The 17,622-nt window shown below is 41.0% G+C and overlaps 1 protein-coding gene across 1 annotated transcript in view; it reads right to left on the bottom strand.

Moving 5' to 3' along the window:
* LOC134533168 (peroxidase-like) overlaps positions 1 to 17,622 on the bottom strand; it is a 40,962-nt gene that overhangs the window by 15,038 nt on the left and 8,302 nt on the right. The window contains exons 3-6 of the mRNA XM_063370532.1: positions 8,606 to 8,831; positions 7,905 to 8,119; positions 5,181 to 5,363; positions 277 to 461 (exon numbers count right to left, since the gene is read on the bottom strand). Of these exons, the coding sequence (XP_063226602.1) occupies positions 277 to 461; positions 5,181 to 5,363; positions 7,905 to 8,119; positions 8,606 to 8,831 (809 nt within the window). The remainder of the gene's footprint in view (positions 1 to 276; positions 462 to 5,180; positions 5,364 to 7,904; positions 8,120 to 8,605; positions 8,832 to 17,622) is intronic.

Genomic DNA, 17,622 nt, shown 5'->3' with positions numbered 1-17,622 from the left:
TAAAAAATTTTATCTTGAAATTTTTGAAACCTGGCCGCTATCTTGAAAATCCGTAATCATTGTCCGAATTTAATGGGAACAATTTTAAAATTAATAAAAAATTCGTTTGATTAAATTTTTTTTAGTAAAAATCGTACTTGCGTCTTGGAGTGCTCGGTTCAAACCCGGCGAGGGTGATGGATTAAGAATGACGACGGATCATTCGCCCACACAAGCCACAAGCCCGCCACTGACGCCAGCTGTGTCCCAGCGTGTCGGAACAGCGCCCTCGCTCACCTGCTCCGCGGGCCCCAGGTGGCAGTTCTTGGACACCGTCGTCATGGAGCGCACCACGCTCATGCACCGGTGGTCGAACTGCGAGTAGAAGGAGTCGTTCCTCGGTATCTCGATGGCGATGCACGCGCCGCTGGGGCCTTGCGCCGTGTTCCCGTCCGCCCCGCAGCAGTTGGTCGACACATTCGCTGCGAGCAACACCACCAACTACATCTGGGCTGCTGGGGAGGAGGCTCTCAAAGGACGGAGTTTAACATTGTGTTTTTAGCACAAACCACCGTGACCATCGGGGATGTACCAAGCGTGCTGGTGTTTTAGAGCAGTTGTCGATTAGTTTCCTTACTGGCATGGGCGCAAATCTGTATGATTTCCAGGGGGGGCCCGTGAATTCTGTGGTTTAAGAATTTTGCGCTAGAGGTCAACCGAAACAAGTATTCTCTGGATGATAAGCTCGTATGTTATACACTTAATTTTTACGTAAGTGATATTAACAATAAAGCAGAGCAACATGTTTTAGTAATTATTAATTAATGACATGTTTCAATAATTTGCTAACCTTAATACATAAAATATCCATGAAAAAAATCTATAAAAATAATATACGTGAATATAGTGCAAATAGATAACACCCCACCCATACATGACCATTTTCCAAAAGTGTTTATTCTAATTTCAGATCTTGAAGCAAAATCTTTAGCTAATTCATGTAAACTAAGTTCATCCAAACGACACAACAAATAATAAAAACATAGTAAAATAAATATTTAAGGGGGCTCCCATGCAACCAACGTTATTTTTTTTGGTCGTTTTTGCTCGATATTGAAAACGGCAACAGGTAGACACTTGAAATATTTACAGAATATTAAGTTGTATATTTACTTTACAAATAAATGATTAAATTAAAATAAAACAAATATTTAAGGAGGGCTCCCATACAACAAACGTGAAAACAGAATAAAATTTCACAAATGATGTGTTTATTTTGCCGCTATAACAAGAAATACTAAAACAGAATAAAATAAATATTTAAGTGGGGCTCCCATACAACAGACATGATATTTTTTTGCCGTTTTTATAGATAATGGTACGGAACCCTTCGTGCGCGAGTTCGACTCACACTTTGTCGGGGTTTTTTTATGCCACATCACATAATTACTGCGATTCAAATGCAGTTCGTAAAATTCATTGTTCACAGTTTTTGATGCTCCCTAAAAACCCAAAGCGCCAAATCTAATAAACGGATCAACATCAAATGAACGATCGAATCATATTAAAACCCTTAAAGACTATTTTATTTAGTAAAGGCATCAACCAGGTAAAAAAAAAAAAAAATTAATGACACAAATGAAAAATCTCGGAGATAGAACTATGAAATTTATCCTACAGCTAACTGAACCAAATACATTTATCGGCTTATATTTAGTATAATCAGTATTTGGCAGTGAATTATTTAGTTAAAATATGCCGCTTGATTAGTTATTAAAATTACGCGTTTGCTTCCTTGTTAACTTAAATACGGATATGTAACGTTTAAATACTTCCTTCTCACTCTTACTTTTGTTTACTCGTGCAAAGTTGCAGTTATCAAATAACAAATGTTATAAAGTGATTATCGGCCATGAATTGTGAAAATTATCGTTTGATAATAAAAGGGGAGTGATTTTAAATTCCATATTGACGAGGAAAAAAATTATTCCCTGTATATTCATTCACATATAACGTACAGAGCAGCTAGCCTTACAGAATGGAGATGAGCTAAAAAATTCCAGAAAATGGTATATAAGTTTCAGTTCGTAAATAAACTAAATTCTGCTATAATTACTGTCAAAGTATTAAGTTGTTTATTTACTGGAAAAAATAACGTTACATAATCACTTAAATAAAATATATTACCTAAATAATAGTCACTACTTATAAAACAATCAAGCGTACCAGGTGAGAATCAGATTCTGTTTTCCGTTTCTTCCGCGTCACGAACTTATCCATGTTGATGTTTGCCAAGAAAGCAGAAGACTGGCGCACATGAGAGCAAAACCACTTGAAAAACTGTCGTTTCAGAGGACATGGTAGGGTGGGTAACAATGGGGAGGAAATGCTAACGGAACCCTACCCTAGCTTCGTCCTTTGGAATGAAAGGTTTCTTGGAATTAAGGGTTTCAAAGTTCTCACTGGAAAACTCCATTCCATGGCTTTCGCAGAAGGGGTAAGGGAAAATAACTACGGAACTCGAAGGTAGGAATGTAAAGCATGTCAAAGTGTCTGTCGTCGTTGTAAATAATAATCTGATATATGTTGTGTACACCATTAACTTTAAAATCACGAAGTGGGCCCCCCCAAGGAGGGGCCCATTAATTCCAGGGGGGCCCGGGCCCCCCTGGCCCCCCCCGGGATCTACGCCCATGCTTACTGGTATTCGGTTTGGACACGTTCCGGAATACGGCCCGCGAGTTAGTTTACGGTCGTATCACAACAAAGGCAGTGCTTATTCGCTACCTTACCCGAACGTCTTGGAATACCGCCCTGGGTAACCCGAACTAACTGTAACCTTACTGACAACTTTAAGGAGTGTGAGTAGAAAATTGGGAACATGCCGGAAAAATAAGAGCATTAATCGAAATTAAGAAACTGGAATAAAAACAAACAGTACGCAAACAATAAGATTGGTGTTAAAGTAGGACGAAAGAGCTGATATAAGGACAAAATTTAGAAGCGATATGCCTGTCTATACTTTGAACTTTAGACCTGAGCGGTCATAATACTTCATCTTGATTATATTAAAAATGAAGTTTTATACCTCGACTGCATTTTTACGTAGATATGTATACCCCCTCCTTTATTCTAAAAAAAAAAAAAAAAAAAAACACGAGAAATTGTAAAAAAAAAAAAAAATCTTTCGACACAGCCTATGGGCGTAGGTAGATTTCGAGAACCTATTCATTCAAAAAAATTTTTTTTCAAACTTCTATAAACTTTTGGAACATAATGTACATAACATATTTATGTTCTCCAATATTACAAAATGATCACATAACATATTTATATTCTCCAATATTACAAGTTGATCGTTTAAATATTTGCTCAATTTCCATTCAGAAAAAAATATTACGAATATCTATAACTCATTGTATTCAGCATTGAATAGCTTAGAACGAATTTCATATTATATTCCAACTAAGATAATTTTTTTATGACCTTCAAACTCTATTTTTCATCCCTTGCACTGGCCGTATAAAAATTTGCTTTGAACCAATATTAATATTTTTAAAAATAAATTCAAACGAAATTGATACTAAGAAGATTTGAATATTTATTTTTATTTTTTAGATTTATATTCCTGTTTTTACGGGAATAATTAGTAACATAAAAAATAGTTTCAGCCAAAGTTTTGTATGAATTTTAGGATTTATACAATATATTATAACGAATTTGATAGTATGTTTATTTTAAAAAGGTACTGATGATTTTTTGCTTTCAAAAATTGTTATTTCCACCTCTTGCAGTAATGATTGGATATATAAACAATTTATTTTAACAATATTTTAGAAAATATTTAGAAAGTTACACAAAAATAAGAATGGATTCGATAGTGTAAATGATAGAGAAGTTTCATTTATTTTCTTATAAAAACCCCAGGTTTCTTCAACTCTTTGCAATAATGGTTTGTTTAATCAAAAATTGTTTCAAGCAAATGTTTTAGATAAAAATTATAAGACTGTTTTCACTCTAACTGAAAGCAATACAATATTGATTTAATTTAATTGAGATATGTTCTCTTATAAATAGATTCAATGACGAGTGATTAACTGACGTGTCCACGCCATATCGAAACCTATTATGAACGTTCGAATGTTTTTTTTTGTCTTCAAATAAGCTGATGTCAAACACCGTTTTACGAAATAAAGCTTCAATATTTCAACATATGTTTTGGCTTCTCTACCGTAAGACAAACAAAGTCAATTCAATTAAGTACGAGTATGACTGTGGTGACAATTCTCATTGCGATGAATTCGTTGCTCACTGCGAACTTTGTGAGAAATTCATAAACAAATAACTATAATTAACAATTCATCAACTTTTAACAGCATGAAACTATTTTAATTTTAGTTTGGGTGTTTATCACTATTTAAATAAATAATTTAAAAATGTTTATCACGTACCTCTCCCCAATATGCCTCTAGAACCAAAAAAAAAAAAAAAAAGGAGAAATAAAAACCAAAAATCTACTCAATATGTTTGATAATAACTTTTCAAGACGTCAGAAATGCTTTAAAATGGAATTTTAAGGTCGATTTTGTTTTCATAATTCTTGACACTCTCTTTAACTGGGACGAATTCTGCACCGCCCAACACACTCCAACTAGTTTTAATAGCTTTGAACTGCAGCAAGTAGGTACCCTATCAAAATAGTGCGAGTGGTGCGATGTCAGTACCAGGGCCCCCCACGTGGCCGGTGCTACCGTTGCTATGGCAACGAGGCCCATGAGTCTAGGGGGTCTGCGAAGGAAAGAAAAAAAAAACTTAAAACAAAAAAAGTAGACAATTTTAAATAAATCATAGAAAACAATTAAACAGTAAGGCCTAAATTTAGTTACCGATGAAATATTACACCAGAGTAATATTATTCAGAATATGCTGTGCGTACAGAACGTGTCTGAATCTACAACTGTGAGTAACAAAACCACCAAAAACTAGTTTTAATGTGTTTTAAAAATAATTGTGAAAAGGTTAAACAAATATATATAGGTAACTAAAACAATATACATAAAGGAAAAAACTTTTTTTATCTCTGTTATAAAAAAAAGGGGGGGGGGGGCATCATGACTTCTAGCAACGGGGCCCACCGAATGATGTGGGGGGCCTGGTCAGTACCTCAGAGAACACAGACGAAAGGTGCCAGTGCCACCAACCTTTCTGCGACTGCTGGTCGGGAGAGAGAGCCGTGTCGTGGGAGATCATCTGGCCTATCTGCATGACCATGAGGGTGTTCACCCTGTCCGGCACGTCCTTATCGGGGCTGAGCACGGTGCTGAGGACGCGGGAGTTCGGCAGGGGTTTCCCCCCCACCCCCGACACGGGCGGCTGACTCACTCCTGTAACAACGTCACCACGACGTCATCAATCCAAGGGCCCGCTCACAAGTTCACAATGCTGGTCAGGGGAGAGCACATTTCATTTCCTAATACACTTCCTAATACACGTTTTATTTGTGGTTCAAAAACACCCTGTTATCTATAGCACACTGCAGAAAAATAACACTTAAGTAAGTTTGGTGAACTATGATAATGAATTAGGAGAAAACTCACGAATTATTCAAGTTTCTGGGGGGGAAGGATGCTGCTATGCCGCCCTTCCCCCCCCCCCCCCCCATTTTCCTTCTGGATCATCCAGTGAATCAAACCTTCGTTACATATGATTATTAATTAGACAAAAAAAATATTTTTTTTTTAATATGCACTAAACAAAGAATACATTGTGAGTCTCGACACTGATGTGTAACATCTAACCTCGGTAACGAGCAGATTCGCATGTTCTCATATCGCGAATACACTTATAGCTAATGCGAAACTCGGACACGAAATTTTACGTAGAATGCCGACCGTGATAAATATACGAAAATAGTGGTTTCAACTACATTTCTTGACGCGAATCCCTTGTAGTTTCCACATTCGTCTCTAGAATTCTCTGCCCGAGCAGCTACGTCGACTATTTAATCATTTGATTAACAGACCGAAATTTTAAACTATATAATGAAACGGCTCCGATAAAAGCGAAAAAAGAATTGCAAAAAAAATGCTAAACCCCGGATTTGTACCTGATTTTTGACAATGCATTTTATTGAGATACTGCCATCGTGTTAAAATTCACTAAGCAGTTAATACTATAACTATAATATATGCATCACCGTGGTTGTTACATATTTCCGTTCTTTGACTTCCGTCGCACTCACAAAATTACTCCTACCAAATGCCGTGTACCGAGGGCAAAGATGTTACACATGAAATATACTTCAGTCCACGACTATATTTCTTGTTTCAGGCCGTATTTACATAAATCTGGGGCTAGCGAAACCTCTTGGGTGATTCTGAGCCTCAAGACGACGGGACATGGTGGGTTCGAGTGAGCCTCGCTGGGGTATGACCCATGACCCGCCCGCGAGCGAGAATCCCGACAACCACGGCCGCTGACGTCTCCCCGAAATGACTAAAGGGAGTAGATAGGAACCGAAAGACGTCATTTTGGTTTCAAAAGCACTTATGCCATGTCTATGTACTATACGTTTAGTATTGAAAATTTGCCTTCGTTCAGTCAGGGGTCTCACATGAAGATATTTTAAAATATAACTATACATTTTTTTTACAAAATGTCTATGGGGAAGGGGGGTGGGGAGTGGGTTTGGGAACGTAAGGTCAGAAAACTGAAAAATATATACTAAAATCATTTCTGAAATTTTTTCTAACAAGTTGTTTGTATTTCAACACTGAAAGAAACTAACTGCAGAATAGAGACACTGTATCAACCGTGAGAAGCATTACTCTTCAGCTGGAAAGGCAAGTGTAGCAACGACATGAAAGAAGTTGTATTCCAAAAAATGTAATTTGTGTCTACTGGCAGTATTACCACCTACAGTCGTAGTCGATCCAAAAAAATGAATACAAACCTAAACGCCAGTGACTTAAAAAGGAAAATTATTTGTAGCAGCCAGGCATTCCGTTGAATAATTTTGAAAGTTAAAAGAGAGAAAATGTTTATAAACTAAAGACTTTTTTTTTTAAATAAGATGGCATCTTTCGGATCCTACACGGAGTTAGGAATTGTCAGGAGACAACGTGAGATGATGTAGTTGAAGTCACTTTTTAGCCTCGTCAACGACATGTTGTTCCGCCCAAAAACATGATGTAAATCGTGGTTGATAACGTCTGATGATGGTCAGTAAGTATGAATTAGAATCTACAGTCGCTTCCATAAAAAAAATTGGTTGTCTGTAAAGTCGGTTTACGGACGATAGTTTAACGTAACAACATCATAACAAAACATTGATGAAATGATTGCATACTTTTATGAATAATATTGAATCATTTTTATTGAATTATCACTATTTTGTATGCATACAAAGGAGTTAAATGAAATCTACAATTTAATTGATAAATTTACATTTATTTGCACTCATTAATTCAAAAATGTTTATTACTTTAACGAAGAGATTATTTTAACTATAACTTTTATACATGTTTGTTATTTAACTTCTTCCAATCTGTGTTATTCTGTTAAGGATAGGAAGATGATAGGTCAAGTAGGAAACGAATGAGAGTGTTTCAAGTTTAATGTGCCTCGAAAAAGTCAAATCGATGGTTGTTCCAATCGAGTGGAAGAGAGATAGATGCGGCGCAAGCGTACAATGATCGTAACGGGACACAGCGTAACGGGATAATGTGCGTTGAGGGACACTTTTTCGTGCGTGCAGCCGGCGTTCATCGATTTATTAGACGTCACGTCAAAAAAATTAATTGAAACAGTTTCCACGGTGCAAACACTACGTTTTGGCCGTCTAACCAGTAGGGCGCAACAACAGCCGGTTGCCAAGTGATCACACAGACATGGCCAGCGACACTGACACACGGCAGAGCGCTTACCGTCGCTGTATCTGGCGGAGAGAAGTCTGCGGAGCGCGGTGTTGGTCTGGCCCCAGTCCGTGAACTTGAAGTTGTTGCAGGACCCGTCGATGGAGCGGAAGCGACTGGAGCCCGTGCACTTGGGCGGCCTGGGGCACGCCTGCGCCTCGGCGGGTATGTTCAAGCTGCTCAGCATGTTCCCAGATATCTCCTGAGGTATCGTGAAGCGCTTCAGGCTGGTTTCGTCAAAATAGCGTGTGTTAGCACTAGGATTAGCCACAGAGAACACCATGGGTTAGTAGAGAAGCTCGTTAAACGCAAAGAAGACTATTATGTTAATGGCGAAAAATAATAACATGCGTAGTAACTACATACAGGCAAGCAAATTAATTGATCATTCATTGACAATTAATCATTTATTTTTCTGGAAATAGAATAGTATTAGTTCTGGATGAACTTCAAGAGCGATTGAAGATGGCTCGAACAAGGCACGCCGAAACTTCTTGCCAACTTTAAATTATACACACATACCCAACTCAGAAGCCAACAAGCAGTCAGTGATTTTGGCCACAAAGTCTACTATTTAAATTTATTCAAGGTGACAACCCTAATTGTACTAGGTTGACTTATACTGGAGCTAGAATACTCACTACTCGACTATGCTCTGGGCGATGCTAACTCTACTGCCCTAAAGGAGCAGAGATGCAAGAGAGGGCACTCACTACTCGAGTATGCTCTGCGCGATGCTGCGGGAGCGCTCCAGGTCGGCGCGCGAGTCGGACCACCTCTTGCGCGAGCTGGGCGGCGCCCTGTTGGTGAGGAACAGGCCGTACTCGGGCGTGCCCGGCTGCACCAGGGGCTCGTCCGAGTCCTCCTCGTCGCGGGTCACCTGCTGCAGGTGCGAGTTCTCCAGCATCGCCTGCCACGAGTGCGAGTCCGCCATCATCTCTGCATGGAGGGGGACAACACATGTGTCAGAGCGACCGCGACACTCCACTCTTGTCCACACACACAGAGCGAGTCCGCCATCATCTCTGCATGGAGGGGGACACACGTCAGTACAGCCGCGACACTCCACTCTTGTCCACACACACAGAGCGAGTCCGCCATCATCTCTGCATGGAGGGGGACAACACACGTGTCAGTGCGGCCGCGACACTCCACTCTTGTCCACACACACAGAGCGAGTCCGCCATCATCTCTGCATGGAGGGGGACACACGTCAGTACAGCCGCGACACTCCACTCTTGTCCACACACACAGAGCGAGTCCGCCATCATCTCTGCATGGAGGGGGACAACACACGTGTCAGTGCGGCCGCGACACTCCACTCTTGTCCACACACACAGAGCGAGTCCGCCATCATCTCTGCATGGAGGGGGACACACGTCAGTACAGCCGCGACACTCCACTCTTGTCCACACACACAGAGCGAGTCCGCCATCATCTCTGCATGGAGGGGGACAACACACGTGTCAGTGCGGCCGCGACACTCCACTCTTGTCCACACACACAGAGCGAGTCCGCCATCATCTCTGCATGGAGGGGGACACACGTCAGTACAGCCGCGACACTCCACTCTTGTCCACACACACAGAGCGAGTCCGCCATCATCTCTGCATGGAGGGGGACAACACATGTGTCAGAGCGACCGCGACACTCCACTCTTGTCCACACACACAGAGCGAGTCCGCCATCATCTCTGCATGGAGGGGGACAACACACGTGTCAGTGCGGCCGCGACACTCCACTCTTGTCCACACACACAGAGCGAGTCCGCCATCATCTCTGCATGGAGGGGGACACACGTCAGTACAGCCGCGACACTCCACTCTTGTCCACACACACAGAGCGAGTCCGCCATCATCTCTGCATGGAGGGGGACACACGTCAGTACAGCCGCGACACTCCACTCTTGTCCACACACACAGAGCGAGTCCGCCATCATCTCTGCATGGAGGGGGACAACACACGTGTCAGTGCGGCCGCGACACTCCACTCTTGTCCACACACACAGAGCGAGTCCGCCATCATCTCTGCATGGAGGGGGACACACGTCAGTACAGCCGCGACACTCCACTCTTGTCCACACACACAGAGCGAGTCCGCCATCATCTCTGCATGGAGGGGGACAACACATGTGTCAGAGCGACCGCGACACTCCACTCTTGTCCACACACACAGAGCGAGTCCGCCATCATCTCTGCATGGAGGGGGACAACACACGTGTCAGTGCGGCCGCGACACTCCACTCTTATCCACACACACAGAGCGAGTCCGCCATCATCTCTGCATGGAGGGGGACACACGTCAGTACAGCCGCGACACTCCACTCTTGTCCACACACACAGAGCGAGTCCGCCATCATCTCTGCATGGAGGGGGACACACGTCAGTACAGCCGCGACACTCCACTCTTGTCCACACACACAGAGCGAGTCCGCCATCATCTCTGCATGGAGGGGGACAACACACGTGTCAGTGCGGCCGCGACACTCCACTCTTGTCCACACACACAGAGCGAGTCCGCCATCATCTCTGCATGGAGGGGGACACACGTCAGTACAGCCGCGACACTCCACTCTTGTCCACACACACAGAGCGAGTCCGCCATCATCTCTGCATGGAGGGGGACAACACATGTGTCAGAGCGACCGCGACACTCCACTCTTGTCCACACACACAGAGCGAGTCCGCCATCATCTCTGCATGGAGGGGGACACACGTCAGTACAGCCGCGACACTCCACTCTTGTCCACACACACAGAGCGAGTCCGCCATCATCTCTGCATGGAGGGGGACAACACACGTGTCAGTGCGGCCGCGACACTCCACTCTTGTCCACACACACAGAGCGAGTCCGCCATCATCTCTGCATGGAGGGGGACACACGTCAGTACAGCCGCGACACTCCACTCTTGTCCACACACACAGAGCGAGTCCGCCATCATCTCTGCATGGAGGGGGACACACGTCAGTACAGCCGCGACACTCCACTCTTGTCCACACACACAGAGCGAGTCCGCCATCATCTCTGCATGGAGGGGGACAACACACGTGTCAGTGCGGCCGCGACACTCCACTCTTGTCCACACACACAGAGCGAGTCCGCCATCATCTCTGCATGGAGGGGGACACACGTCAGTACAGCCGCGACACTCCGCTCTTGTCCACACACACAGAGCGAGTCCGCCATCATCTCTGCATGGAGGGGGACAACACATGTGTCAGAGCGACCGCGACACTCCACTCTTGTCCACACACACAGAGCGAGTCCGCCATCATCTCTGCATGGAGGGGGACACACGTCAGTACAGCCGCGACACTCCACTCTTGTCCACACACACAGAGCGAGTCCGCCATCATCTCTGCATGGAGGGGGACACACGTCAGTACAGCCGCGACACTCCACTCTTGTCCACACACACAGAGCGAGTCCGCCATCATCTCTGCATGGAGGGGGACACACGTCAGTACAGCCGCGACACTCCACTCTTGTCCACACACACAGAGCGAGTCCGCCATCATCTCTGCATGGAGGGGGACAACACACGTGTCAGTGCGGCCGCGACACTCCACTCTTGTCCACACACACAGAGCGAGTCCGCCATCATCTCTGCATGGAGTGGGACACACGTCAGTACAGCCGCGACACTCCACTCTTGTCCACACACACAGAGCGAGTCCGCCATCATCTCTGCATGGAGGGGGACAACACATGTGTCAGAGCGACCGCGACACTCCACTCTTGTCCACACACACAGAGCGAGTCCGCCATCATCTCTGCATGGAGGGGGACACACGTCAGTACAGCCGCGACACTCCACTCTTGTCCACACACACAGAGCGAGTCCGCCATCATCTCTGCATGGAGGGGGACACACGTCAGTACAGCCGCGACACTCCACTCTTGTCCACACACACAGAGCGAGTCCGCCATCATCTTTGCATGGAGGGGGACAACACACGTGTCAGTGCGGCCGCGACACTCCACTCTTGTCCACACACACAGAGCGAGTCCGCCATCATCTCTGCATGGAGGGGGACACACGTCAGTACAGCCGCGACACTCCACTCTTGTCCACACACACAGAGCGAGTCCGCCATCATCTCTGCATGGAGGGGGACAACACACGTGTCAGTGCGGCCGCGACACTCCACTCTTGTCCGCTCACACAGAGCGAGTCCGCCATCATCTCTGCATGGAGGGGGACACACGTCAGTACAGCCGCGACACTCCACTCTTGTCCACACACAGAGCGAGTCAGGATTCGACCGGCAAACATAGCTGCAGATCCATTAAAAAAAAACGTTGGTTTCTACGACTTTTGAGCCAACCTGCTTACTAAGGCCGTTGCACACTTTCGAAGTTAAAGGTTGTAAATTTTGGATGTGTAAACATCGTTATACGGCATTTGGTAGGTAATTGACATTACACTGTCTATCCTATATATAGTTATGCTATTCACTGACTATGTAATGCCAAATAGATATGTTGTAATGCCCCCTGCTGAGTACACAATTTACTGTCACAGTAAATGAGCCCTTTCACAGTTACAGATTAATAAATTCTCCCTGTCATGCGCTTCTGAATCTTTAATGGGCGCCAGTACCCGAAGGTACCTAACTTAATTATTTATTAGATAGAATAATAAATTTAATACTAATTATAATACTTTTATTGTTTAACATAAAAAAATAAAATGACAAAGACGGTGGCTTACACTTGAGAATAAAAAGAAAACAACATATTAAGTAGCTAATAAAATTATGTTGGGCACAACAGATACAAAAGTTCATTTGTTAGGAGATAAAATAAAATTTAGCTAGTTCAGTATTCGTCGGTTCGCATGAAATTCAATATCCTTCAAGACTTCTGAGTGAAGTCGTACAACATATTAATCGTGCCATAATTCCAAGAAAACTAGAGGCGATAGATTTAAAACAATTATGATAATCAGACAGCAGATAATCACTACCTCAAATAGTACTATGATTCGGTGACGCGACTGCTCAGGATTCAACATAGCATACAGTCATACCTGAAGATTTGATGATATATGGTTTTAGATAAAGCCCCAATAAAACCATTACTCTCTGAGCTTCGTCGAAGCTCGGGCGTATTTTCCTCGCCAATTTGAGAGACGCACAGTGGAGTATTCGTACCGAAATCCTGGCCAAAAATATTTTTTTGATTATTTGAAGTCAAACAGTATAGGCGACTTTTTGTGAACTATTTTTGCAATAAAACACTTAAATGAAGCTCTTGTGCACCAAAGAACAACTGGATTCAACAATAAAATAAAAGCAGCCTATTAAGTGGAAAGCTATTCACATTGCTGATTCATTTTACATTTACTTCTGTATTCATACCAGTCTTTATAGATGATACGTTATTTACAAAAATGAGTTCAGTTTATTCTCAGCCTTCATTGTAATTTCTTGTGTCTTTACGATGAACGCGCATTGTGTTAATCCGAGTCTTCGGAGCTACAGCTACGGTTCTCCTCTGCTTCCTCGTAATTATATTCAGCTTCTTCATCGCACCCATCTTCGCTTCTTTTGGTAGAACGAATTTCAGCCATCTCTGGCAGAAGAAGCTCCAGAGTCTCGCTGCTATATGGCTTAGTTGTTTTCCTTCGCCTCTGTGTAGAGCAGCTCAAAAAAGGATCACTGGTTAACAGCAGCCTATTGAGGACATCTCTGTTGCACACTTCTCTGTTAAATTTTCGGGAATACTTCGTCCTGTACATCCGGAAATGTTTGTTCCTAGCCTCAGCAGCTTCTTCTGATAGCTGGCCTATAGGCAGAATAGCTTCTTTAATAACTGCAGCTCCGTGAATCAATACTTTGTGCATTGTTGGACTCATGGGATGCCAACTATAGAGGCTCACATATAGCTTGGCTGTTTCATAAGCATACTTATGAAATTTCGTCTCATCAATATGGTGCCCACTTGAAATAGCTTCCAATATTACTTTTAATCTTTTAATAAGTTCAACATTCACGCCAGTAATTCGTGATGCAGTGTCTGGTTCTGCAAAGAAGCATCTTGATGTGTTCCCATCATTCGTAGTTCCAAATCCTTGCTTTGGAACATCAACCAATAATCCAAGTTCGTCTTTAAGCATTTTTTTAATGTTCTTTTTAGTATCCGCAACAATTCTCTTCTGTTCTTTACTTCTTGCTTGCCAAATGCTAATTGGTATTCTGTATGACAAACGCAAAATTGATTCCAAAAACCTGATCCGTGTGTGCAGAGGGGACAGTCCAAACGTTAAAGTATTGGGGTTTTCTGTGAAATCCTTACATAATTTATTAAAATCTTTTGATGTAGATCCACAGATGTAACACCTCATTGTCGATGTCGTGCCAGTTGCAGCATTGCAGACTTTTCCGTCAACCATTGTTAACAGTAAAGTGTGTCGAATCTTCACAGCTCCATGAAAACTTGGCACTTCTGTTTCTTTCAATGTTTTTATTTGTTCCTGAATGTACTTAATTTCATCAAGAGTAACATCTGCAGTTTCATGTACAAAACGGATGCGAATTGGCCTACATAATCTTGTGGAGGAAGGTGTTGGGTTCTGCCATATAATTTTTTTCTCTGTATGGTTATTAGCAATTAATTTTATGGGCACACGTTAGCTTTGAAAAATATTGGCATCACTATCAGCTATGTTTTCAAATTTTTGTTTGAACTGTGTTTGCTGAGAACCATCGCACCGCCATTTTGAGATTAATTCCAAATTTTTTTTTTCTTCTGTGGACAGTACCTGTCACACTTCTTCTAAGTATTTGCATAACCTTGAAGAGGTGTGATCCAATAAAGACTGTAACTTAACTTCTGCTTTTGTTTCAAAAACGACAATGGAGTCTTCGCTTGGGTAACATTCTTTTTTTGCTTTTGTGAGCAGTGAATATCAAGGGTAAACATTTTTGTTTGCACTATAAATTACTTGATATTGATGTTTTGTTAATTCCGCTTGAACAAAAATAGACAATGCTTCTGAAGGGTTGTGTTTTTTTACTGAATTTCTGTTTGACAATAGATTTGTTTTAATTTTACTAGCCCTTGTTGGAGTCTCAGTGATTTTTTTCATTAAATCAGCAGCATCAGAATTTCCTGAAACTCTGTGATTCATTGATGGAGCATATGTTAGTTCTTCAGGGGTGAACTGTTGTCTGAGTTCTTCTGTTTTCCTGCGGTTTGTCCTCTCACTTTACTCAATGAAGTCCTTCGTAGGACGACCGCGACCTGAGGTAGTTGATGAAAAGTTGGGCACCTTAATGGTATGCGATAACCATTTACCATTGTTCTGGAGAAACCGTTCCTCTTTGTTATTAGCTAAAGACCACCTTTTCTTAAAATCAGCTTTAAAATACCTGAGTAAGCGACTTAATGACTTTCTCTCATCTTCTGGGCACTTTGTTATGTCAGCTACACTGTGTTCCATAAAATAAAGCTTTTCAACAATGGACCTGTTTGGAGATTCCCGGAGTAGTTCATATAATGACATTCTTGTAAATTCCTTTTCCATGTTTGGAACCTAAAACAAAATAAACTAATATTTATGACTGTAATTAATTATGAAATAAAGTTTATACTTACATATTATTTTAAAAAATTATCTAAATCTTATTTACGGTTTATATTAGTATAACGTAGGCAATCACTTAAAAACCGATATCTTAAATCTTATCTATATCACGATAAATATAAATGTATAAGATTTTTAATAAATCTGTGTTAACAAAACCACATTTCCTATCACATTAATATCTGGATAAGAAGCATGATTGGGACAAAGAAAATAGTAAACGCACAGAACTTTGAAAGTGAATGTTGATGGGAATATGTCCACTCCGAAATTAAGAGAGGAGCATCACATAGGGTATTTTCCTCAATTTATTTTCTAATTCCCAGTCTCCAACACGTGCATATCTCAGCACTGATGAATCAACTGGCTCATAATATTAATTTAAGCACAAATATTGAATAGCAACTTGTACCTAGTTCTGTAATAGTTTTATTAGAATTTACAAGCGGTGCAAAACGTTTGGTAGAAACTGTAATGTTATTATTTCTTATTTAATAATGATGGCAATGTATTACAAATATAAGAGCTATAATAAACCAAAGTAAAATTAGTTTTTCCGGTATCCTTTGATAGGCAACAGTCAAATTTGTTAATCTGAAAACTATTGTAAAAATCCACACCAATGTTTAAAATTAATGTTAAATAAAAATGGCAACTACATGCGGGAAATTTCTCTTCTGGTATTGAAACTTAGTGGGCAACGTATTAAGAATATGTTAAAACGACAGCCCGACAAGGCCCGACACACATTCTAAAAGTCTCTTGAAATCATAAATTTTTTTCTAACCTTTCGAACACACATTTTGTCCTAAGTTTGTTATTTTTTATTACGGCACTTGAATAATTTTTCACAATAAAATATACATTGAAATGAAACAGTTACCTTATTTAACAGCTGTACGAAATTTCATGACAATATGTCAATCCTAACAGCTAGTAGAAACACGTATGTTGAAGAACACGAACGGTGAACTCTCTAGCACAAGCACGTCCGCACACATAGCCATCAACTCTTCAACTAAGCGTAGCCACAGAATAAACAGTTGTTTATTCTGTGGCGTAGCAGTCACCGGATATGACTCATGGTACCAAAATAGACCCTGCTCGACGCGCATGTGATTAGGCAACAAGAAAATGTCATTTCTGCTGTGACTAAACGAAATATATTTTTTTTCTTTTTTGGCCAGGATTTTGGTACAAATACTCCACTGTGAGACGTAGCGATGCTATATAATATTTAAAATGTCACGTCGGCAAGGCCCGACGTGACAACACACACAAGCCACAAGATGGCACACCGAAGTTTTTTTTTCTTCTCTTACAAAATTAATAGCGTCTATAACCAACAATGTCTTTAAAAGATCCGCCGATCTATCGGCCAATCACCGGCCTTGAATTAAGCATTTAAAAGATATTACATTTAATATTATTAACATAGAGAAATGTTGCGAAGCTCAAAACAATTATCCAAAACAAATATAGAAGTTAATTAAGATGAAAGATATATAAATCTGTAACAAACAAAAATGTAAACAAATACGGAAAAACATAAATAAATTATTTTAAATTAAAGTTTCAGTGTTCTGTGATCTGATGTAGTATCACAATGTATACAATATAGTTACATTTTAGATACAGCTATAACAGTGAAACATGCCTTAATTATTAAATTAAAGTGTTTTTTATATTCTAAGTGTTCTAATGGGTACCTCAGACACCTTATGATTAACTATGCTTATAATTACAAAAAAGGCTTACACCTCAGAATTTTAGCTACAAATGAAAAACTGTGAAAATGTTTCCTTTTTTGAAAAATAAGAACGCGTCACTGGTAATCTTTTAATGATATACTGAATGTTTTACTTATGCCCTTTTAAAAACTTTCTTTTATCTTTGTATAGGTACATGCTTATATCTATGAAGTTTATAATTTTATTTAAAAAAATCATTAGAACTTTGGTTTTTAATGTATGTAATATATGTTTGTATGCCCAAAAGGTTTTTTGACAGATTTTTTTACACTTTTTAGTTTTACTGTGGTCACTTAATTTCTTGCTGCTAAAATTATCGGTAAATACCACAGATGCACAATTATATACTGTATGTCAGAAATAATTTTTATTTCCACAATAATAAAAT

The sequence above is a fragment of the Bacillus rossius genome, chromosome 6, assembly GCF_032445375.1.
Source record: "Bacillus rossius redtenbacheri isolate Brsri chromosome 6, Brsri_v3, whole genome shotgun sequence".
Taxonomy (NCBI): domain Eukaryota; kingdom Metazoa; phylum Arthropoda; class Insecta; order Phasmatodea; family Bacillidae; genus Bacillus; species Bacillus rossius.
Note: the sequence above shows the minus strand (reverse complement) of the source record. Positions and strands in the feature narration are given on the sequence as shown.